The sequence below is a fragment of the Periophthalmus magnuspinnatus genome, chromosome 3, assembly GCF_009829125.3.
Source record: "Periophthalmus magnuspinnatus isolate fPerMag1 chromosome 3, fPerMag1.2.pri, whole genome shotgun sequence".
Classification (NCBI taxonomy): Eukaryota; Metazoa; Chordata; class Actinopteri; order Gobiiformes; family Gobiidae; genus Periophthalmus; species Periophthalmus magnuspinnatus.
This window is the reverse complement of record NC_047128.1, coordinates 27,302,529-27,328,261: the sequence shown is the minus strand read 5'-3', so window position 1 is coordinate 27,328,261 and position 25,733 is coordinate 27,302,529. Positions and strand designations below refer to the sequence as shown.

The following is a 25,733-nucleotide window of genomic DNA, read 5'->3' as shown; positions in this document are numbered from 1 at the left end:
CCCAGTGCAACTCAGACACTCATTTGAAGAGCTGTCAATCACAGGGCAGCAGCAGCAAGGTTGGCGTGGAGATGGGAATATCTTTAAGTATTTGTGTGTGCATATGTGGGGGCTGTTTAATGTGGACCCGCTAGATTTTCAGCACCAAGGTTAGAGAGGATAAGGTGACGTATGCATCCCACCATCTGATTTGTTTACTGTTTAAATCTTGACTTCTATTGCTTCATATTAAACAACTAAAATGTGTTTAAACTGTATTGTTATTATTTAATACAAGAGGTGGCAGCAACAAGAGGCCACCAGTCAGTTGGTGCTATAAATATGATTAAATGAGAGGGTAAAGAAGGACTCAAATAGGATCCAAATCATAAACCATGGCTTTAATTCAAAATCATTTTCTTATAGTTTTAAATGTGTTTCAAAGGCCCACAGTGTAAAGCGTTTGAGTCGCTTGAAGATCGAAAAGAGATTAAAAAAAAAAAAAAAAAAGCTCCATGGTTTTAGTTTTTTATTTCCAGGTCACATGCCACCTCCAGAAAGTTGCGTAGTGTTGCTTTAATATGAAACATTTAATAGGATATGGAGATATACGCCTCAGGGAAGTGCTCAAAAAGAGTTTCTGTATTTGATTATTGCAAAAAGCACTGATTTATCTCAAAAAATAAACCAATGTGAATGCAAATGCTCCTTAGTTCTTTGTTACGCATCAAGAGTGGTACATCCAAGGAGTTTGAACAAAAGACAAACACCTTATCAGAGAATCTATTTTGTAATACTTGACTAGTTATGTAAACTTCCTTTTCACAGTATTTTGATGTCTTTGTTCCTGTTCCTCTCTTATCATTCCACATGCAAACAAACTCCTTCCTCCTCTCCTCGTCTCCCTCTGCCCCTCTAAACCAGACTGATGCTGGCCTAAGCCTCTGCTCCATCCTGCTGGGTAAAGCCGTGGTGAGAGACTGGCGATATCAAAAAGTCTTTTCATCCATTTTAGATGAGATGCAGATGACTCAATTATGCTTGGCCTGACATCAAGACCACTTGGCGGAGGAGCTGCTAACGCTGGAAAACGATCCATTTAATCCCACTGATATGAATGGCAGCGCACTAACTGGGCACGCAACGGTAAGAGGGGGAGACAGGTGCACGGGAAGATGCTTCAGAACTGCAGAGGAGAAACAGGACTGATTATGTGGCAACAATGTAGAGCAACAGGGAAGTAGCTATTAGCAGTTTTAATGTTGCTACGCTAGTTGTAAGAGTCTCGTAACCAGTCAAGAGTCATTTGGTACATGGATATTTGTACATTTCCGAACCAATGCCAGAGTGTGTGTGACTCAGAGCAATGTATCTGTCACCTAGAAACATGAAGCTGAAACTCACGAATGAATAGTAAGTGCACAGAGATTGTTCATGGCTTGAAAAGAGAAACAAAAGTATTTATTACCAGTCATTCTTAATTGAGAGAGTTTTATTGTAGTAGTTGCATGCCTGTCATAAAACACTGGTGTTTGTCATGTACATTTGGATAAAAAAAAAGATTAAAATTTGAAATAGGTCAAGCACTAAACTGGTGGTGAATGAGTGTTGGTGATATCCTGCTGGACAAATGCTCTCTCAGACGGTTATCAGAGCCAGAGTTCTGGTCTGACCCACTAACATGCTCCACATTTGATCAGAAGTGTGTTTAATCTATCCGCCCTCATCTCCCATTGGACTTTTCCTCTCTTCTCTACACACTATACCATGCTATACACTGCGCTCTGCTGTCAGCATCAACATCAGTTTCAGTATTTTTTCCCAATTCTTGGTGAACCGAGGCTGGTGAACATGCCAGCAGTGATCAGGCTGCTAACAGACATGGCAGTTGCTAGCCACATATTCTGGACTTTCCGAAATCAAATAGTGCTTTTGTTTTGTTGCCTCGTGACTGTAAGCCTTCATAAAATTAGATATAATTGTATAAGTCTAATTGCTCTTTGTAATATTGACGCACATTTGGATATAACCAATGAAGGGCGCACACAGTGACACGTGCACAATGAACAATTACACCTCTCATGGCTTAGTGATTCATGCTAGCACAATTTGGCAACAGACAACTGATCCACTTTTTAGTATCGTTAAGATCTAAGTATTTATCTGCAAGACTATTATTTCTGATTTCTGCTCTGCAAAATTTGAAAGATTTTGTTTTGATCACAATAACTTCAGGCTTTATATGGACAACTATTATTTACTAAATGTGTTTTATTATACTTTTTTAACAATAATGCATTAATCTTCTGTTTTCCGTGGGCCTTCTAGTTGTGTGTATTTGTCGTTCACTCCCCAAGTTACATTTAAATGTGCCCTATATATATTTTCTTGTGAGGAATCTCCAATGAGATGTTATTGCTGTGCCAAAGATACTCCACAGTATGGCATTATACCAACCCATCCTTCAATTAAAGACATTTTTACAGCTATAAATTATTTGCGAAAAACATGCATTCATACTGTGAGTGGGGTCACCTCTTCACAGATCTGACCTGTTAGTTGGCTTAGTGGCTTAACTTGCCATCTATCCATCCAGCCAGCCATTTTCTTCCAATTATCCAGGGCCGCAGTCTAAGCAGGGACTCCCAGACTTCCCTTCACCAAAGAAACTTCATCTAACTCCTCCGGTGGAACCCCAAAGCGTTCCCAGGCCAGCCAAGAGGCATAGTCACTCCAACGTGTCCTGCGTCTTCCCTGGACATGCCTGCAACACCTCCCCAGGGAGCTGTCCAGGAGGCTTCCAGAACAGAAGCCCAAACCACCTCAGCTGGCTCCTCTTGACTTGGAGGAGCAGTGGCTCTACTCTAAATTCCTCCAGTGTGACTGTGGTGCTCACCCTATTTCTAAGGGAGTGCCCAGCCACCCTGTGGAGGAAACTACTTTTGTTGTATTTGCAATCTTGTCTTTTCGATCATTACCCAAACCTCATGACCATAGGTGAGCATAGGAATGTAGACTGACCTATCATATTGCCAACGACCTCAATCCTCCAGCTTGGGTGATGCATGAATCTGACTCTAAATCCTCAGTCTGTGCTTCCTCATTGGAAGACCGTGGGATTGAGGAGAACCTAAAAGTATTCCCACTTCCCTCACACAACATCCCCAGTGAAGGTGAACAGCTTTCCACCAGCACTGTAAACAGTGTTGGTGAAGCACTTCTTCCCTCTCATGAGGTGCCGGATGGTTTCAAAGAATTTTTTTGAGGCCAACCGATAGTGCTCTGTTGTTGCCCACATGTGCATTGAAGTCCCCCACTAGAAAAACGGTGGGTGCATTGTTTAGTACCCCTCCCAGGGACTCCAAGAAGGCTGGGTACTCTGCACTGCTGTTTGGCCCAAAGGCCGACACAGCAGTGCAGAGTACTCAAAGACGCAACCCTCTCATTCACTGAAGTGAACTCCAACATGCAGCGGCTGAGCTGTGGGGCAATAGGTAAGCCCACACCAGAGAGAGAGTCCAACCCCTCTCAAGGAGCTGAGTTCCAGAGCCTAAGATGTGCATGGAGGTGAGGCCGACTATATCTTGTTGGTAATGCTCAACGTACTGCCCTCAACCTCGCCTTTGTTTGCCACCCAAATCTCTGACACTTGTCACATGGGGCTTTTGAACTGCTCTCAGTCCTTAGTCCTTAGACCTAGAACCTGTTTGCCATCGGTGACCCTACCAGGGACATGGTTAACGAGCGCCCCATTTGCTTGTCTTCATGGAAATTGATACATTTAATGCCATACTGTAGAACATTCTAGGCAAAGCAATAACATCTCCATGAAGATACGCAGATGAACCATCCATCTGAAAGTTACACAGCGTACCTTTAGGGATAGAGGCCCAACATAGAACATACGTCTTTTTTTTTCTTTTTTTTTTACAACATTATAGAACAAAACAGTTATTTGTATTCTGATAATTACTAGGCAAAAGTGTCATCCAACTTTCTATTACACACACAAAATTGAAGGCATGTTTGTGTGATATATTTCTCACCTTTTAAAGACAAAGACTGAATTATACACATTGAGTGAAATTATACCTTTGCAGTGTATAATTTAGAGCAATGACTGTTGAAGCTGCCTGGTATTTACACGACTGTGGAACTTTTGCTGCGTGTCTCTTTATGACCTCTGCTGCAATTATCAGTTGCAAAACATTAGGGCTGGTGTTGCTTCACATGTAGTCAATCAAGTTGGTGTTTTGTCAGTGCCAGCTGACAAAGAGCTCGTCTGTGTAACTTGACAAATGAGTTGGGCCCATCCCACTGCTAACAGCCTCCCCTGAGCGCTGATGCTATCTCACAGCTCCTCAGCAGCTTCTACAATTACCACTGCATGGCTTAGGGGCCCCGGGGCCTCTAACACCGGCTCTGCACTCAAGAGCAGGCGCGCACATCCACGCAGATCCATTTGTACAAACAGGGTTTACATGTGTGTTTTACATGTGCTGTACTGTCGGAAAAAGAAAAGGGTTTTGAAAGAAATGTTGGTATTTTAAGTGGGCGTGCGCATTTTTTCTTGATGTAGTTGAGCAAAACTTGTTGTCTCCATGCAATACTAATATACTGTGAAAGCAGCTGTGCACTGTCTGTAAAGTGTTTTATCTTCAGAGTCAGGAAGTGCCCCGTTAGTATGCTAGTTGTTGTTAGGATTATGGTGATGCTCAAACTCTGCTCTGCCCTTTGAAAAACAGTACAAATCAGGTCAGTGCCTTTAAAGTATCCTACTGTAAATTGTTACGGAGGAAGATATAAATGTACACAGTTAAAATTCAAACAAAAAAATAGATGTGTACTGAGATTGAGGTACCACAATTCTTCCAGTTCTAGGCACCGAGTCATAAAATACTTCAAAATGTTTAATCATTTGTAATAAGTAATATTTGTACATTTGTTTGAACACACTCAATATTTTCCCACTTAGCTTAACTAGGGCTCAATAGTCTAAAGGGGATAACTGTGAGTACAAGCATTTCCATCTGGACACCTGTAATGAAAATGAGAAAATCGGATAAATCAGATTGCACACATAAAAATATAAACCCAATTTCCATTTAAGTGGCTATAAACAGTATGGCACACTTACCTATAGCTTATATAGCCACATAGTGTCACATTTGACTGATCCATGACCCCAAACCGATACCTTTTCGCAGCACACACCTGGTTATTTTATCTCCCTGAGCTCCTATTGTTGGTCTAATTGAGGGTGGCTGGGCTGGCTGTCTGCAGGTTGACCCCATCCAGAACAATGCATACCTGTGGCTCTCTCCAGCTCTGTGTCATTGTCTCCTCAAGTGGGGCCCTTTTCAACAGCGCACCCCGAGGGAAGAGCACGGCGTCCGTCATCCATCACTCAGTCACCGGGCCGCTACAGGAAGTGGTTAACTCGGTCAACCTCTGCCTCGAAGGTCAGGTGCGCATAGGGTGGAGGAATTTTGGAGGGACGTAAAAATATAATATAGGGCATCAGTTTGTCTAAATCGGTAAAATACCTCAATCGATCATGTCATCTGTCATTGGGACATACAAGCTGTTTGCTCCGGTCTGCTCTTTGCTGCTTTCAAGATGGATAGGCAAATTGATCATGAGTCGATGCAAAATACCTTCTTGTCAAAACAAAGTGAGGTCATTTCAAAGGAAAAAAAGGTTGCAAATTACCTTTCTTAGTTTTAATAAAATGTATTACATGTATTGTTTTAGTTACCTTCGCAGCAGATCGTGTCGCTGCGTCTTGTCTACTCATTTAATCAGTTTTAATATCAAACACTGTGATACTTGGGTGTCTACATTGCTCATATATATGCTTGTATGTGTTACACTTATAGGCCCTGTACCTGATTTATGTCTATGTTTCTGTGCAAAATGTCTCGTCTTGCCCTTATACAGTATATATATATATTGTATCAGCAGTTCCTGGGGTTAAAATAAGACTGCTGCAAACTGTCTGCATCTAATTATAAAGCGTTATATTGTTTGAGTAGTACGACGTGTGAAATGAGCCTGCTTGTTAGCTTCTGTAATGCCAAAACTCCTCTTTGGCTTTGAAAATTGTGAAACGAGATTATAAACTCATTGTTGTGAATAATTAGAATGCTTTGAATTAAGTGGAGTAAAAAGTCTGGACCCCTGCAAACAGTTTAAAATGAAATAAAACAGTAAAAATCAGGTACAGAGCCTTTAAAAGACTCCACGACGAGAATCAAATCATGCATTTTGACTATCGATGTTTGTACAACCACAAAGCAGTCAACATTTTGTTCAGTACATCAACACTATCGCAGTGAAAACGCTGACACGTGGCATGTTGGAGAAGATTTTTGTTTTTATTTTACTGCCATTCCTATTGCTTACAACAGACGAGCTGGGGCACAGGGAGCACAGACGGATTCAAACTGTTTTAACGCTACTGCCAATCTACAAACAAATCTCAGACAGCAAACAACAGACGCAGCAAAGAAGAACAGCATTTGGCAACCATTAACATTTTGAAAAAAGAACTGTGAAGTAAAAAGGTTCATTCTGCATTTTTAATAGTAAACAGTGTCTCTGCTTCATCATGAACTAGATAGAGGAAGGGAAATCAAACAAGGAGGGCTGCTACACTGCTTTGACGTTGGCCCCCTTTTTCCACCCTTTTTAGCTTCTTCTTTGAAAGTGGATTTTGTCTGAAGCGCCGGATCCTTCTCTCTCCCTCTCTCTCTCCCTCTCACTGTCTCTCACATGGCCTGCAGCATTACAGGGGCGCGTGGTACTCTACACACTTTAATAGTAATTAAAAGCGATAGAACAGCTGTAATTATGAAAAACGGCGGCTGTGTTCTGGGTCATTCTATCAGTACTGCTTTCATCCCAGCAGAGGCAGAGGGACCCACGCTTGCTAGTCTCCCTTTTTCCCCCCCATATGCACATCTTCAAGAACAAACAACTGGCAGGCTGCCTACAGGCCTCTAACACACTATCGCACTCACACACAAACACGCACACACTCACACACATGTTGGGTGTACATACTTCTTGGGAACATTACATAGACTTACATTCATTTCCTGGAGACCGATCCTAACCTAACCATAGTTACTACTTAGCCTTTTATTTTTAACTCATAAATGAGCTTTAAACCCTGTTGTTTTACGTCACTGGGACCAGATTTTTGTGAGGCAGGTTCACACGAATTGACAGTATCCAAATTTTGTCCCCGCAATGTAATAAATACCCACCCACTGTATTCCGGCAAATGTGAAAGTGAGCTCCGCCACATGGGACACATTTACACATACACACAGGATGAAACTAAAAACAATGATAGTTACACGCCATAAAAACCATAAAACGTCACATTCTTCATAAAATCTATTTGTTGACATTCATAACTTTCTTATCGTAGCTTACTTTGGTCTCTTCAGTCGCGTTCTACCTCCGAACACAATGAATAGAAATACATTATACACAATGAAGTAATGGAAGAGAGCAAAAACGCAGTCTATATCTTTGTATGATATTATAACACTATGAAGAAATCTGAAAAGTATATATGCACGTACGATACTGTGTGAGAATGACTCAATCTACTGATAAAAGCGTCTCTGGGTTACATGAGCATGAGTACACTGAAATAAATACACAATGTATGCTAACACTGAAATGCGGGGTTTGTTATACTAGCTTGATACACTTGACTGGTAGCATATGTTACTGAAGCACTAGTGTGATAATATTGTGATACTTGTAGTACTGTGAGTATAAGGCTGGGTCAGGTTTAGGTGAGAGGGACTGTATACTGTAAGTGAAGCTGTATGCAGATGGTGTTGCGAGATGCCCCGGTGTCAAGATACATCCATGGTCAGATCATGTTGGTGCTGTTAGTGGTCTCTTCCCTCCATTTCATTGGGGCCATTCACAAAAGCTGGTGGGTTACTTCAAAACACCTGGGATACATCACATCCTGTACAAAAAAAACAACACAAAAACAATACATGGTTTAATATTGTTGCTAGATAGACTGAAATTGATGTGGAAAATATAACTTAAAAGTCATATAGTGATAAAATAGTTCTAAGGGCAACGTCTCATAATAATGCAGTGTAGGTACATCACTTTCTCAGGGGGGAGACAAACATTTCTCCACAGGAATTTTGTAATAGTTAAGAGATAACTTGTGCCTCTATAAGTGTTGACATGATACTAAAATTTAAAACTCGATTTCAACACAAAATAATAATATTTGTTCATGATACAATGTGGTCTTTCACTACTCTGATAAAACTCAAAATGAAACTGTTCAGGAAAGGTCAAATTGTATCCAATCTAATGTATGTGATTTTTTTCTGTATTGATAGGTGACAGGAGTATCTAGTTTCAATACTAGTTTTAGTATCAATATGATTTACTATACTTTTGAGAACTCTAGTATCTATAGGTAAGTCCTGTTCTTTTGGCCATTAAACAAAACCAAAAATAACCATTAGATTTTTTGCTCATAAACATTTGACCATTACTGTGGGAGATTAATGGGACATTAAGGTAAGGTAGGGAAAGCAAATCTATCATATATTTAATATGGTTCAGTCATTGATATAAAATGATCTGTATGCATTTCATCATCTGAGTGAAATGCATTAAAGGTCAAACCCCGTCCAGTTGCCAGTTTCATGTGACACACAATAAACACAAACAGCTTCTAAATTGGGGCCACCTCCAGAGCAGCGACTCCACTCTGTTGATGATGTCCGCCAGATCAAAAGGCAGAGGCATGCTGGGGTCATCCACTCCCCAGAAAGGCCGGTCCACGGGGGCTTCCTCAGGGGGCAATGTCTGGGCCAGTGTCGAGTGGCACCTGAGGCGACAGGACACAGGAAACAAGCAGCCATTAACTCGTCCAACTCATAAATCCAGCAGGTAGACAGCCACTGCTCTGTTCGCATGTGGGTGAGTGTTAGGATGCCCTCAAAACACCCATCTCCGGGCATGTGGCCCGATAACCAAAGAGAAATGTCAAGGCATGCATGCTACATAATAGATGAAATATAATAAGGCCATAAATAAATCTGTCTGCTGTCGATCAGTTTACACCACATAGTGACCTTTAACCTGGGGTCAGCCGTGGCATGCCCTAATACAGTCGCAGCTGCGTCCAGGCTTTTCAGCTCTGTGGGATGGATAACTTAATTAATAGCATTTTTAAAAGGGTGGTATTTGTCATGGCATTATCAAGTATTTGACACAATCCAACCTTCGGCAATATCATCACAAAGTCACAAACTGCATTGTATTCACTAAACAGCGGCCTGATGACTAATTTTGGGGAAAAGTGTTTTAGAAATGAAAGGATTTACTGTTGCTTATAAAATGCCTAATTTAACAGTTACAAAATCAAAATATTTTTGATGTAGTCTTATTCAGTAGTGACCTCTAAAATCCCCTAAAAAACAAAAAACAAAAAAACTCCAATATTATAATCAGAATAATTACAATTAAATTAGTATGATCATAATGAAGAATAGATAATAACGATGTGAATAGGTGATGTAACCACTCTTAAAAGTGGGTCACATAAGTTGTACCACCCACACACTGGCTTCAACCTAATTATATTTGATGTTAATCATAAGTCTTGGTATTTTAATAATACATCATCAAATTCTTGGAACTTGACTACGTAAATGCTACCAAGCATTTAGTTTGCGTTCTTTGACTTTACTTTGTAGTGTATCTATGCAGTGACACCTGCATCAGTAGTTAGTCCACTGATGCAGGTGTCACTGATGAAGTTGACTCTAAATAGTAGACTTGAGAACTTGTGACCAATTCCTAAAACACACAGTAGGCATGTTTGACCAGCAGCCAGACGACGTTTGTTTCTGTTGCATTTTACAACACCTAATGATGTTGGATGCAATTAGAGCCTGAGGTGATGAGAGTGTGCACCTCGTATAACTTGCTTCATAAAAGTCCAGCCCTTTAAACCTGAGGACTTTGTTTGTTCATGTCATTGCAATGGTGGTTCTTTATCACTTGAATACATTTAAAGCAAAACTAATTATTGATTCGGCCAAATCTGCAAAGTAATGTTGATTGATTAAATTAAACAACTTCTACATTGTTTGAGTCCTTATTATATGGCATATCAGTTTCAAATTAATTGTATTGTAGACTTGGGTTCACTTGCTGAATACCCGGTCTGTGCGCTCTTTATGTCTAAAGTGGTAATTAAGTATTGTATTCAGTGAAGAGGAGAGACTGACTAACAGCTTGTTCCCAAACACAAACAGCTGCAAAACGATCAAGTTAATAGCTGTGATATCACGTCTTTGATGAATGCCTCATTCATCTCAGGCACTCGCTCGGCCACACACAAGATGATTTCACAACAGTAACACTCCTCTTAGCTGGAAGCACTATAAAGCCTACAGACACCTGCGTTTGATGTCATAGTCTGATTTTGATATGATTAATAACACAGAGCCGGTTGATTTGTACAGTGTTTGGAAGCCCATAGACCTCCATGCCACATCTTTTGTCAAACCAGTGTAAATATTTACTGCAGTGACTTGGTGTCATAGTAAATCTGCCCCCACCCCTCTCACTCTTGACAGATGGGGGTGACCCTTGACCCCAGAGGTGCAAGAGGGGAGAGCTTGAAGATGGCATTTATATGTTTTGTGAGGTGCGGTAACTCAAGAATTTCCCTTCAACCGCAAAGTCATGAACAAGTCCTTAAAAAGACCACCAGCCACCTGACGGAAAAAGTATGGGTAGTAATAAAGACACTTTTTTTTTAAACTTCTACTGAGTAAAGTGTACCTTTTAAAGTGACAACACTCTTTAAGTGCAATATTTGAATATTCACACAGAAAGCATCACCAGTAGCAAAAAATTGACCAATATACGTGTAGCTATATTTGTTTTCTCCAACATATTGTTTATGTCAGTCATCCAGGAGGGACCCAAAATATTAAAAGGTAAAAAACCAAAAAAACAACTTTTTTCCCGTTGACTTGAACCTTATTTTTTTGTTTACTTACTTGAAATGTTTTGAGTTTTTGACAGTTAAGGTCAGTGGTAAAGCATACTAAACATACCAAACAGTTTATCAGTAACAGTAATTTGAACAAATACTTTACTGTAGTACATTACTATGGTCTGGCATTTTGTCCGATGCTGTAAATTAGACCTAATAGAAGACCCACAGGTCATGCATGGACGACATGTGTTGCCAGGGAACAACTATGGCTGCCACACTGTGGTGGTTATATATTTCCAAGGCTCTTAATGTTTGACCAGCTCTCAGGCTAAGTGCAGCGTTTGGGTGCAGTTAGCCCCCTTAAAGAGCTACTGCATTACGCTTAGTGAGGAGCAGCATTAACATCACCAGTTCCAATATATCTTGTGCGCTCTGGATCCGGGCCTGATAATAGCATCTGTTAACATGCACTAAGTACCATTATGTAGCACATCACTTCATAAATAATACGATTAAGCGACCTTGGGGCTTTGCGACGAGCCGTGTGTTTAAATGTTCTCATCATTTATTTAGGCTGCGAATTAAAGGAAGCAGCACTTCAGAAGAGCAGGAGGACATGACTGGAATACATATCAAGAGGAGAGTGCAAGTGAGCAAAATACATGCTTAACTGACCCAGACACATTCACGTCTGTGGGAGCAATACATAAAACATAATGTCACTTTAGATAAATATCATGTTTGTGTTTCCTTCTACCACAATTCACTCATTATCTAAGAAAACCACACAAATCCACCTTCCACAAAACCTTCACAAATCCATTCTTAAGTTCCAGATACCAGTTAAGTGCATTGTCTTGCTCAAGGACACAAAAGCAGTATCTTCTTCACTTATTTGAATCAACTGACCGGAGAATTACAGCTATGTCGCATAACCATTAGACCACATGAAGCTGACCGAATAATCAGAATACAGTGTGTGCCAGTTATTAGAGAACAAGGCTGTGCATCAGCTCAGCAGTACACACAAAACTATACTTGTAGAACTGAATCAGTGGAGGTAATTCAGAACACACTTTTACAGAGCCTACTGCTGTTCACCAAGTAACGCTCCCTGACTGCTAAAATGGAACCAAACAAAAAGTCAATATCGAGGCGAGGTTCCTTAAGCTCTCTGGGGCTCTGACTAAATTTTCAGTATAAGCTACAATGGCGTACAAACAAGGCTCACCAAAAGATTTTCCCATGGCTGAACAGTCCACCTTAAAGTTAAGGTCAAAGACAAAGAGGTGTGAGGAGAGGAGGAGGTGGGGGTGAGGTGAAGAGGGAGAAAATGTGTTTGTGAGTCCAAGCTGTTCCAATGGATTAACCCGAGACAGATATGGGCCTAACTATCCCATCTGGCGCTCGGTCAAGTGAGATTGGCAATACAATCACTCATTTCAATTTGCCCTGAAACCTTATAGCTCGGCAGGCCCCCACTTAAATGGTATGCTAATGTGAAAGGTATCTAGGATTCTATCGCCTGTATTCCACTGAGGCCTTTTCTTCCACACAGCACAGAGCACTTGAACTGCAGCTCCACGGCCCTGGCGCAATAAGGGCCTGAGCCCCCTTTGCGCTCAAACTAACCACTTTAGCTAAAGTGAGTGTTAATTATGGACAGGCAAAGCAGTCAATAAAAGGTTAATGTAAAAGTCAAAGGATAAATTCCTTTAAGCATTGCATCATTCCACCATCTCTGCGACCAACACGCTGCTCGCAGGTCTCCTAATCAATACGTTTTACTGTAATGCGCTCCCCATCGATTTCCAACCCCCCCTCTGCTGCAGTCTGGGCTTCATCACTTGGTTAAAGAAAGGAAAGAGAGGCGGGGGCTTTAGAGAGAGAGAGACTGGTAAATAAAATGATTAACCTCGGTTTCACATTGTTGTTCCACTCTTAGTCTCCATCTGAGAGGCTTGTTAGGAGGGTGCAGTGTGGTCTAATATCACTGCGGCCATCGCCAACATCGCAATCATCAGCATCATCACCCCACTCAATGGGCCGGCCACTTTGTAATTGTATGGCTGTACACTCAAGCAGGGCCATACATTAAAAGGCCCTCTGCTCTTAACAGGGTGGAAATCCGCCTAATAGACAACATCAGTGCTTCCGACTCATGCAATTACACTGATAAATGCACAATTGTGTCAGGCCAAGTGAAAAAGAATCCCGACGCAGATAAGAGAAAACACTTATTGCATTATTGCTGCAGAGGTCGTTTGTAACCACAGGGGGAGTGGTGAGCATGGATCATCTTTTGGCTGGGGCGGGGTCCTAAGCTAAATTTTAAGTGTACTACTTTATCTTTGTTTAGTTTTTTAGTTTTTTTTTTTTTTTGTTTTAATTATCCGTACCTTATATCAGTATGTAAATTTGCCAAACAAGTACAATTTCAACTGTGCATTTTGTATTGTAAGTACTATATTACTAGTTATCTAATAGTGGTGGGTTGCAGAAGTGTTAACAATCACCATGTAACCAAACTGACTGCATAAACACAACTCTAATGGTATTGAAATGATTTAAGGATTTAAAGTAAACAAGCATCTACTTTAAAAAGTATGCAAACAACTTTTTAATATGAGTACAATAAACAGTACACATTATCTCAACAATCTCGTGGAACATGTTGGTCTGTCAGTTAGTCATTGTGTGTTTGCATAAAACATCCACACTACTTTACATAAAATTGAGTCATTAACAAAATATGTGCCAAACCCAATGTTCAAACAAGAAAATCAAATCTAATGTGTAATTATCCGATGATATGCGTAAATCACAAATCCCTGTCAGTTTAATAACGTATTATGTATGTCTGTCTTAATCAAGCCAAACAAAATAGCTGTGATCCTTTTCTTCCTCGTTGCTTCATGTGACTCTCCGGTAACCCTGTGCAGGTGTGAATCTTTATGGTTTTGGCAACTGGAGTGCCCCCGATAGCTGAGAATGCAATCAAACAAGTCATGAAAAAACAGGCATGTGTCACATAAATCAGCATGGCCCTAAAGGTAAAGCCGACCGTCAAGTCTCAAACAGAGGTAAGCAGCGGCTAACTGTGTTATACTTTAAGTGCTCTGAGGAATGAGCAGGTATGAGAACATGCGTGCCATACTGTTATATAAAGCTCAATTTGTACATTATGTCTTGAATTTATGTTTTAGCACTGTGACTGGTGTAGTAGCTCAGCCACAAGAGCTCACAAGCCAGTGCATGCTTTGTGCTGGTCCCAACCCTGGATTAAAATGCAAATGACAAAAACAACATGGCATCAAAGCGGAGGAAAGTCAGAGCTGCCAAAAGGTACATGAAAAGCGTTAATTGCTACTAAATATTTCTCGTTAAAGTCAAGTGCCATTTATTAAAAAAAATCTAGAACAACCTAAAAGTGCACCACTAGGGCCAAGTTACAGGTCAGATCTGTGTAGAGGCGATCCCACTCACAGATGAAACCATGTTTGATTGAACAAAGACAAAGTTTAATGCCTTATTGTGTAAGATTCTAGCCATGGAGACAATCAGGTAGCAGAAACTCCACCGGAAAAGCTACATAGTGCAGCTTAAAAAAATTACATAATAAAGTAAAAAATAAGTATATGTTTTGTGTAAGTAACTGTGAAAATAAAAGACACTGTAAGAAGTTTAAGACTTAATTTTAAACCAGAACACTTGTGCTTGTCGTCCTTTAAAAGACTTAGCAGTACCTCAGATGTGTGCTTGTTAGCCCCCAGCTCCCATTATCTCGATCATTGCCACATTGAGCGATAAATTTCAAGTGGTGCAGAATGTGGGCCAGCCAGAAAGCGTGGGTCGGGCCGCTCTGTACTCATTTCTCCAGGATCAATCAAACACTATTGTGTCTGCAGACGGCTGCTGACTCTACACTTTGCGAGTGTGTGAGGTGGGCAATGTGGAGAGAGAACCAGAGGAGGGGGGTGGACTTCAAATGCATGACATATGTTCCTTTCATTTTGATTCCCTCTAAGGAGCCTTGGCTAATAAAACTAACATCTGATGCACTCTTTTTTTTCTACATGTAATTAATGGTTCGGCAAAACCACAAAAAATGCATTATTATGAAAAGAGAGGAGATGGGCTGTGCGTAGGACTTTGAACACTTCCCCCACGTGCCACCACCACAAGTCTGCTGCAGGAAACAATGATCCTGCACAGAACCAGGCTTTACCTTTGGGTGGTGTAGGGACCTCCTTTAATACTGTGAGGTCTCCCTTTAGCCAGCTGTAGTCTGGCTCCTCATTAAACCACATGAAACAAATAGGGCCCATTATGGCGTTTACAGCCAGTTGGGAAAGCATGAATGAGTGAGTGGTTGTATATAGTGCACTCTAAAGTTAGTCTAGCTGATCACAGATGTAGCAGCTTTGTCATACCTGCCTGAAGGTTTCATGTGGCTAAGTGTGTCTTCTTGTGCAAGGCGGTCCAGGTGTAACCCAAAAAACACACAAAGGTAGGTTGCTTCTAAATAGGCCTCATAATTGGGGGTCGTAAAACACTATAGCACTTTGGAAGTGCAAAGGAGTCACGGCCCTGGCTTCAAGCTTCTGCTGTCAAAAATCCAGGTGGATGTCCATTAGGTGCTTAACAGTGTAACAAATTACCCAACACCGTGAGGCTGGTCCTTCAGCACCTCAGGCAATGGACGGAATGTGGCCTTATGTCAACACAGGCGCAAAATTTACAACCCGACAACTATAGCTTAAACGTAATCAGGCTCTAATAAAAAAGGCAGGTAAAAGAATAAACACAAAGAGCCCTGCTGGCCATTTTAGCCTTCCAACAGTGTGCTGTACAGACATATCCCGCCCTCCGGCTCTGGCCCGGTGCAAAAAGTGTGTATGTTTGAGAAAGGGTGAGCAGGAAATCAAAGAGAAGCAGTTACAATTTGTGTGAAGGCTGCAGGCATTGAGCACTTTGGGTGTCTGAGAAGCTTGGCCCTACAGCGACTTGTGACAGGTTTCAGCTAGCTCGCCCAAGCACCTGGCTGGAAGAAGGAAGGTACGAACTGCAAAACTATAAATGAAGATGAGTAAACAGATATCACACCCAGAGACATATTGTGCTTTGATGAGGATAGCTCTGAATTCAGCATGTTTAGGGATATATAATGTTGTAATTTCGTAAAGAAATCAAGACGTTTGTGTAATCTCTGTCATCCAGGTATGATCCATAGTAAAACAAAAATATAAAATCTGTTAACTGGATAAAAAGTTGTAGGTGTGACGACGTTTTCACTGCTTCTACAAGTAAGAAGCAGCTTGGATGAGCAGTGAAACGTCTTCGGAAGGCGAAGCTAATCAAGGTTGATTTGAAAGTTATGATAGTTATCGATCCACAAGGGACATTACTCGGACACTTACCTTATTTGACACAACTACTTTAATTATGCTACTTTTATTTTATTTTGTAATTTGTATTTATTACCATATTTCCTTTTGGCTCTTGGTTATTATTTTGTAATGTATGATCAACTCTGTCCAAGCATTTCCCCTGTGGATCAATAAAGTTGGTCCATTAAGTCTAAGTCTAAGTTATGACTGGTGGCAATATACTTGTAAAGCCCTGGCAAGCACAATTTTAATAGCTGTAAGAGAGTCAGGAAGATGAACTGAGAAAGCTAGATGAGTGGTGAAATGTGTTCACTCTAAAAAACTTTTGTCCAACTGCTCAGAATTCAACCTTCTTTTGCCATTTAAGGAGATGATTATTGTGACACTAACTCCTCATACCAAGAAAATGTCAGGTCACCACAGTGAAAACTTCATGTTCTAGGTGAAAACATTTATTTATCCTCCCCCTACCCCCTTCTGGGCAACTCTACAATGGTACAGTAACACACATGATGGATGAGACTAGACTGGACCGCTATACAAACAGGCCACTGCGGCGACACCTGACCCCAGCCATGCAGTAAGGTCGATGCACGTGGGCATGGTTCCAAGCTGACTTCAGGTGACAATGGAGGGTCAAACCAGCTGCTCTAATAATAGCCTAGTGTAACTTCTCGCGGCTGCTTACAGGTCACTGTGCTGCAGGGGATGTAGTGTCAAGTTTGCAGGCCTTGTAAATAAACTGCTGCAAAACAGATATTAGGTCCACAGATTAGTTTGATAACCTGTTTAGCAAGAAACTTACATATCTCAGCAATGAATTAAATATGGAAACAATTGTCACATATGCATGCGACCTGAAATTATCAATGGGTGAATGAAACTTAATGAGGCCAAGGTAAATAGGTAAATAAAGCAGAAAACACAAGTCAGTAAGTAAAACTGTATTATCCGATCTCCTTTAGTGCAACTGTTTCAAAATGTGATCATTTTAAGCACATAACCTTAATCGTAGTAATTAAATGTGTGTAAAACTATGACAGACTATTTTCACAATTGCCTTAGTTTATTTAGTCATTTTTTAGCACAAAAAAGTACAAAGCTATCAATTATCCCACATCTCCTAAACAAGACAAACCCAACTTATGATTCATTTTGTGTAATTAAATTAATTTGTATTTATTTATTTGTATATTCACATTTTCGAGAGTAAACCAGAAAAAGTTCCCAGGCTGAATGAATAGGTACAGTCAGCCAAAGGCCTTTGTTGGGCTTCAGCACCAGTAAGATGCACATGCACTCATGCATACTATTGTGTGCTCATGCCAGAGAAGTGCTTTCTGCCAGGTGTTTGAACTTCTGCATCACCTGCTGCTCCCGCTGCGTGAACACCAGTTTTGTTTCACCCTATTAAGTAAATAGTGTAATTAAAGGGCCTGGGTATTTAAAATGCTGTGAACAGGCAGCAATTTGTTTGGAGGAGCAGTCAAGCTAGGCCCTGAGGCAGTGCACTGAACAGGATGCAGAGAGTAAAGCCAGCCAGGAACACACTCCAACATTGTGTGCTAACTACATACATTTTGTACCAGCCTGTTCACTTACTTCAACTGTGTTTGTGTAGGTGTGTGAATCAATCATTAAACAATGTTCTTTATCTTGGAAAAAATCTGTTTGTTGTTGAACAGGTACTTAATAGTGATGTGTTTGTATTGCCAATATGAAACTTTGATGTCATAACTGTCATAACACCTGCATATTACAACTGTTTTAAAAGACAGCACTGTGAGTGCACTCAAACACACTCCAACGTGGGATTGTGATAAAACAAGGGGCACTGTAAGAGGTCACAGAGGTGTTTTGCTCAAAGAAACCAAGAAGAAAAGTCTATTGTCAGCAAAAGTGAAGTTCTCAACCCCACTATGTCTCTTCATTATTGTGTCTGTGCAAACATCCCTCCATACACCACCTATCCCAGTCAATTCTGTGCCGTCACTGTTGATCCCGGGTCAGCTGTGGGAAAAAGAGGGGATAACCTCTTTCTGAGCAGCAGAGAGGCCCAGATGGCTCTGCAAAAGCTCTGATCCAAAAACTAGCTTACAACTCAATCGCCGCGGCAATATCTGCGAGTCCACAGTTTAACCCTCCCTGGTGTCAGCCAAGGTCACAGACGCAGACTGGAGAGGCGAGAGAAGCCAGGAGAGGAGTGCAGCCAGAGGAGAAGGAATTAGACCCGGGCTGAGTGGCCCTCATCTGGCTAAGCCTGGTAAGTAGCAAGACTAACAGGCTGAGGCATGGTGTTTTGGGTTAGCACACACACTGCTTCTCTGCACACAATAGACATACATAAGGAGGCAGGCACACACACAGGAAGTTGGAGGGCTACAGATGGCATGCCCTGGGCCTGCTGACTGGGGCTCTCACAGAGCTCGTCTTAGATCCACATCCACTAGAGGCTTCAGGAGCTGGGAGTGGAGGACAAAGAGTACAAGAACACCCTGCTCCTACCATTTTAGGTTCACATAAACGTGGCACTATTTGTCTAAGTGTCCATACATGTCCAAACCAATATTATGTCCAAACACATTTAAGAGAGCTCGCTATAAACACACTGTCATGACCAGTTGAGAGGCACGAGTCCCTCAGCTGTGATTCCGCCTGACTTCTGCTTCAGTCTGACGGTCAGGACACAGGCAGTGTGAGGACAACAAACTGTGAGTACAGGAAGAGACAGAAAATCATTCACAAGCTTGCCTTTATGAATGTTTGATGAGAGAAAGTGGGGGTTTGAAGGTCCCTTTTGCCCCTGGTTAAATCAGAGCAGGGTGTGTGATGTGTGTGCCTGTGTGTGTGTGCGTGTGTGTGTATGCGCGCGCGCACGTGTGTGTGTGTGTGTGTGTGTGTGATTGCTTCCTAACAGAGGTGGATGTGACCAGGATTTAGACTAGACCCAGACTAACGCAAAGTGCACAGCCAGATATATTTCCAAGCGAGCAATTAGTCCCTGCCTCCCTGTTCATGTTTCAAGTAAGCACAATTATAAAATGAACTCTTGAAATCAGGGTGGTGACGCACATTATTACTATTTTTTGTACAAATTGAATGGATTGTAAATATTTAATTACGCAGCTGGGAACAGTTCATTATACCCCCATTAATCAATCAATCAATGCCACACTTGCAGCACTTAACACATGCATGACATGACATAACATGCAGTATTCCAGGAGCGCCTTGTATGTGGTGATTGTAATGAATTAATTATGCATTTACGTTTGTATTTTTTGTGATGTTTAACCTATATTAAATATTGTAAGGCAGATGATTAGATTATGAGTTATACGTCAAAAATCATTAGATATCTCGTGCTTTAAACTTGTTTAAAACATATATATATACATATATATATATATATATATACACACATATATATATATATATATACACACATATATATATATATATATATATATATATATATATATATATATATATATATATATATATATATGCACACACACACATATGTTTTAAACAAGTTTACGTAAGAACATTTTAGAAAATAATATGATGATTACCTTGATTTTTTTTTATTACTGAAAGTAATTACATCATGTATTTTAGACATAGTTAATTATGGGGTTAATGACAGCTTGTTTCAAAGCAATGATGCATGAATGTAGATATTGAATAACCCTTTTCATAGAACCGGTTTTATTTATGTATGACAATAACTCATGTTACAGGCAATAGCGTCCATTCTTTCCTTTGAAAGCAAACTAGATAAACCTATAATAAAAATTCTGGCATTTGGCCATGACAAATGAGATGTAGCTATGTGGGAGCAACAAACAAGAGGATGACTTGTGTTATGTTGTTGTACTGAGCAAGATTCTAATTAACCATCATAAAGTATGCTTCAGTGTCATTCAAAAGGACTTGTGACATGTTGGAGCGTGGGAAGTTGTATTACACCCACACCCAGTGTCTGTTCATTGTTCTGCCTTCACACCTGTTCTGGCTTCGGACACATTAAAAGGATGGCGGTGACTCATTGTGGCTTGTTTTAATTAAAAAAATACAAGACAAGTTACAGCAAACCCTCTTTTACATCTGTGAAACTGCTCCTTAATAGATGTCAAGCAGGTGCCAATTTCGCCTCAACACGACTTGGCTTATGTTACGAAACAAGCAAAGCAGCATACTAGCTTTATCTCATCTGCCACTTGTGACAGGAGTGAATCCTGAGCAGCCCGTCGGAAATTCACCTCATGTTAATGTTCACAATGAGGCGTTTTGATGAAGACCTTTCATCCAACTGTCAGCTAAGCCAGAGATACCACTGAATGACTTATGATCAAATATCACTACTGTCTTAGTCTGATCAAGAGTTGCCCTGGTTCTCATTTACATCTGTCAGGTTCAAACTTTTACACTTCACTACACAGGTGGATCAAATACAGAAAAGTACAGGCACAAGTTCAAATCTCTGCACTAATCTACTTTATGCTTAAGTAACACCCAATACTTCAGATTGGGAAATTGCAGTGAAGAGTTGACTGACACCTTAAGTTGCTTTCACACTGTTTGTAGATGTGTACTTCTGCACATGTGCCAAATTTGGGCTTCCTGCTGCCTTAGGAGAAGACCATGAAGTGCTTTGCCAGTTCTTTCTAGGGTAAGAGTGAGTCTAACAGTGCCCCCTGATGGCTCATCCATACTTTATATCCGACTGACAAGGTATGAGGCGGACATGTTTGCCAAGGACAGTGTTGAAGTAACTGAATACATGTACCCAGAATACCTCTTCAGAATACAAATTATGAGTAACTGTATTCTGGTACAGTTACTTTTTCATTTGGTGGTACTCAGAATACAAGTACTTTTGTTTTCTCCTCCAATGAAATATAAATAAATGCATAATAAATAATGAAACAAACGGAAGCTGTTTTTAATCAATTTGTTGTGTCTTTACCCCACAATTCCAATGTAACTTGACGTATAAGTATTCTGTGTATTCAGAATACACTACTGTGATTGGTCCATGTAATGGAATACACAAAATTACAAAATACATTTTAATGCAGGCATTGCATTTAGTAATCTGTGGCAATAAATTTCCAAAGTATTCTTCCCATCACTGGCCAAGGAAGCTGCATCCCCTGACATCAAGTAGAAGCATTGTCCAGTCTTTGTCAGACAGAGGGAGGTGAAAAGAGTAGTACTTAGCACAGCAACTAACCTGTGGTCAAATCAATAGAGTCTGAGTAGCAGAAGAGTGCTGTGTGCTGGGGGGGTGGCTGGCGGGCCAACCCCTGGCCCTCTGCCCCCCGGCCTGCTCCTGGGGGGAACCTGAATGTCTCATCAGCCTCCATCTCTTCTGCTTCACTGTCCATCCCATGACTGGAGAGTGGTTTGCACACACAAGCGTTCAAAAAGACAACATGTACAAGTGCATGGCTTTGATGGATAAGGGCTCAGAATGTCTTAAAACAACACAAGTTTAAGAAACATTTTATTGTAGCACACCCATGCATATGCAAAAGTGCAAGTTAACAGATGCTTTCCTGAGGTTATGCATAGTCACACATAAGGGGAAATACGTGAATCAATTGCTACTGACCAACACAGTATTTATAAATAGGAAAAGACCAAATCCTCTTCCTTCATTTCTCCTCTGTCACTACTGCCCTCATGCTTTCAATCACGGTTAACATCACAGGACATGAAGTGGGGTGGGATGGGAGGAGGCAAAGCACAGCCCTGCTGTACAATGCACTAGTCTGGCAGCTGCTGGCTCTGACATTTGAGGCCATGGGGACCTTGTTGAAAGAGCAGATGCTCACTGATGTACAGGCACAGGAACACGGCAACAACACAAGTGGCTGAGGCAGAAAAAATCTGCACTAACATATGACAGGAAAGAACAAGGGGATAAAGCTAAAGATGGCTGCCCCGCACTGAGAATTGACCGAGACATAAGCAGGGACACTTCTGTTGATGGACATGGCACACTGATCTGCTTAGTTAATTAAGACATCACTATTTGTCAAATGGTGAACACAGGAGGCTTTCGGAAAGACATTTGTTTTTAGATTTCTCTAATATTTTTTACACTGTAGTTCAAAGTGTTACTAAATTTCAAAATCCAATTCCAAGGACAAGAGAAAAAGAAAGGATATAGAGATAAAGATAGGCGTATTAACAGACAAAAGACTTGAAACACTAGACTGAGAATGCAAAGTGAGAGCTTGACTATTGCATGGTGCATCTCCGGCATAGAGAAATGAGTTTCCACAAAAGAGCTGCAGGCTTCGTTATGGAAATGGGTGGCTGGCAGCGAGTTCAGCTGACTGTAAACAGGATCTTGGTAAGGCATATAGCCCCTGGTGAGGCCCTTAGAGCCAGGCCTCACTCATAGAGTAGTTCTGAGTTGCAGCACTCCCACGGTCCCTCCTTCTAACGCTGGGTTCCGTTGCTTAAACCTGCCCAAACTACACTCGTGAGTAATTTATGAAGCCAGGCGGGGGTGGTGGCGGAAGCAGTATGTGCACATCCTGACACCCAATACATGACATGTTCCACGTGTCTTTGCACTGAACTACAAAGAGCCCTTTTGTCTCTACAAAAAAGAAGCAACAGTGAAAAGTAGTAGAGGCATTTACTGCCTGTGTATCTGTATGCAAACTGTGATCCCGGGAACATCGTCTTTGCTAAACATCTTCATTGTGGTACAAGATTAGTACGAATACTAACCACAGTGGCAAAACAGGAGAATATATGTAGCACCATACACCACTGATGTGGCACTTTCCAAATTGCTTAAAGTGAAAGTGACCTTTCTTATTCAGATAACTTTGACTGTATGTGTGGCTTAGCAGAACTTGGTGCCTCTGGAGTGCACAGGCGGCTCACTCTGACATCTCTTTTCTCCTGCTAATAGCTGTTGCTGGGACAATTAGGCCTGCATTATGTTTTCCTTGCTGCAAAACAAAGTGTGGTGGCGTAATGCAAGGTCTTACACAAATGTAAACAACTTCATCTTGTGTCTGAAATATGTGTCACAACAATTGTTCCAAGCGGCCCATGGACACAGGCGAGCCGGGTTGAAGGAGTCCTTCCTAATTAATGAGATAGTGAGAGAGCCGGTGAAAGAGACCAACTCTCTTCTCCAGAGGTCTCCTTCAAACAAACACTGCCTACGGGACACCATTGTTTGGATTGAAGCATCATGGGTAGCCTTATTTACAGATTTTAATTGCTCTGGTGATCTGAGGGTAAAACACCCTGTCGTAATCACCCCACAATAGAATTGTTCCTCATTCAGACAATTGTAATAAAATGCTCTACAGAGTCAGGGGGAAAAATAAGAATATGAAAGAGTGAAAGATGAAATGAAATTATATAAAAGTAACACAAAAATCTAGAAAAATATATATGTTTTTAATGGAAATTTTCTTTGGTGCAAAGCATTAATCCAAGCAGGCAGAGAGCAGGGATAAGGATGGCACTGTTGTCCAAGGAAATGATTGCTCTCCCATCTCAAAGTGACAACCATGAGAAGCTCCACTGTGCCTAGACCTCCGGAGCGGAACCACACAGGAGACATTCACTGCAGTCCTCACACACAGAACAACTCACCTCCACTACTGAGGAGCTGGGTCACCTACACAGATTAGTGTCAGGATGGGCAGGAGTATGAACGTGGCTCTGTCAGTCTTGTACATGAGAGCAGCCACTGGAAGAGCTTTTACATTACATATAATCAGGAATGTTTCTAGAGTGATATAACTAGTAGAATATGGTAATTTATAGCTGCTAAAACAAGGAGTGGTGCATAGTTGTGTAAAGGCCTAAAGGAATTGCCTTTCATACAAGCCAAGAATTAGTCATTTTAATAGCGAAACTACATTAATGAACATTACCCCAAGATCATGCCACAAAAACCTCCACAGCCTTAGTGAAAAAAACAATAATAAATTCCTGAGCTGGGTAACCTTATATCTACAGTTAAAAAGTTGTTTATGTTTACCTTTGCTAAAATAATAAGTATAGCAGCTACACTATCAAGCCAAAATATAATGTGATTTATTCTACTTAAATCTGCCATATTCCGTCCCATTAATATGCCTGCTGATAAAGGTAACACAAACACCCTGTGCATCAAAGGTGCATAAAAAATTAATCAGCCAATCAGCTGGCAATTATTCACTTTAATCTCCTGGAGGCAGCCAATGGGGAAGTGCCTCTGGTGATGATGGCCTGGAAGGTATTTTTGCCTTGGGTTTTAGCACATTCTACAGTCCAAACACTTACTTTGCATTATGCTCTGCTCAGGCTTAAATTAAGTAAGGCAAACTTTCTTAACTCAATAACTTTTTTTTTTATTTGACAATATAGCTCTACAATATTGGTCTGGTGGATCCATTTTGTCTCTGGTTCTCTATAGATTTTTAAAGAACACTGAATGGGATATTGATGTAGTATATAGAGTGGGCCAATGATTACTTTTATGCAACACAACACAGTTAAATAATGGTTGTTTTTTGCTTTGTATATCTTTGTGTGACCATTTTAATTGTCAACCGCCTCCTTGCCTATTTAAACATTTTGACCTTTTTCCAGCCATTTATTTTAACTTTCCTTCCACCACCATAAAGTTCACAGCTATTTGCTTTTGAGTTAAAAGTTTTTCTAGGTTTGGGATTAGCACAAAACTATCTTTACACTGCCCCATGTGTAATGACAAATTACTAATAGAGGTCTTCATTTACAAAACCCCATTTATTGTTCAATTACACTGCATCAAAACCCAAATAGAATGTTCCTTCCTGTGTGCCATGATGGATAGGCGGTGCACAGCTGACAGCCTCCTTAGCTGCTCCGTCGAGTGTATAACCAGAAACATTAGCAAGCATCCACACCCAAGGACCCCATCAAAGACGAGGGTATTTAGCCCGCTGTCTGGGGAAACGCACATGGACAGATGTACGTACACGTGTGTCTGAAACTGGCACGCACACACTGGTTTTATTGGCACATGTGCACATCGACAGACTGTAGGTGTACTAAAACATATATATGGATGTACACTTTGATATGGCCGCAATAACACGCACACACAAGCACACAAACCAGGGCGGGTAAGTCAATAGTGCTGATTTTCCTTGTCAGCTCCTGGGCAGGCACTGGTTTAAAGAGACATCAATCTGTGATGTCAGCACTTACCTAATGAACCTGCTCGGATCGATGGCTGCACTGGTCCACTGCAGCCTGTCTCCACTAGCCGGCCTGCTGCTTTTATGTGTGCGCGCTGACACTTCTGGGATCTATACCGCACCAGGCCGCGGCAA

General features: G+C 41.0%; 1 protein-coding gene across 1 annotated transcript in view; it reads right to left on the bottom strand.

The window, feature by feature from the left end:
* Positions 1–6,342: 6,342 nt before the first annotated feature.
* Positions 6,343–25,733, bottom strand: part of fto (FTO alpha-ketoglutarate dependent dioxygenase) — a 113,316-nt gene continuing 93,925 nt past the window's right edge. Inside the window, exons 9-10 of the mRNA XM_033983944.2 lie at positions 8,726–8,866; positions 6,343–7,975 (exon numbers count right to left, since the gene is read on the bottom strand). Coding sequence (XP_033839835.1) covers positions 7,969–7,975; positions 8,726–8,866 — 148 coding nt within the window. The 3' untranslated portion in view covers positions 6,343–7,968. The remainder of the gene's footprint in view (positions 7,976–8,725; positions 8,867–25,733) is intronic.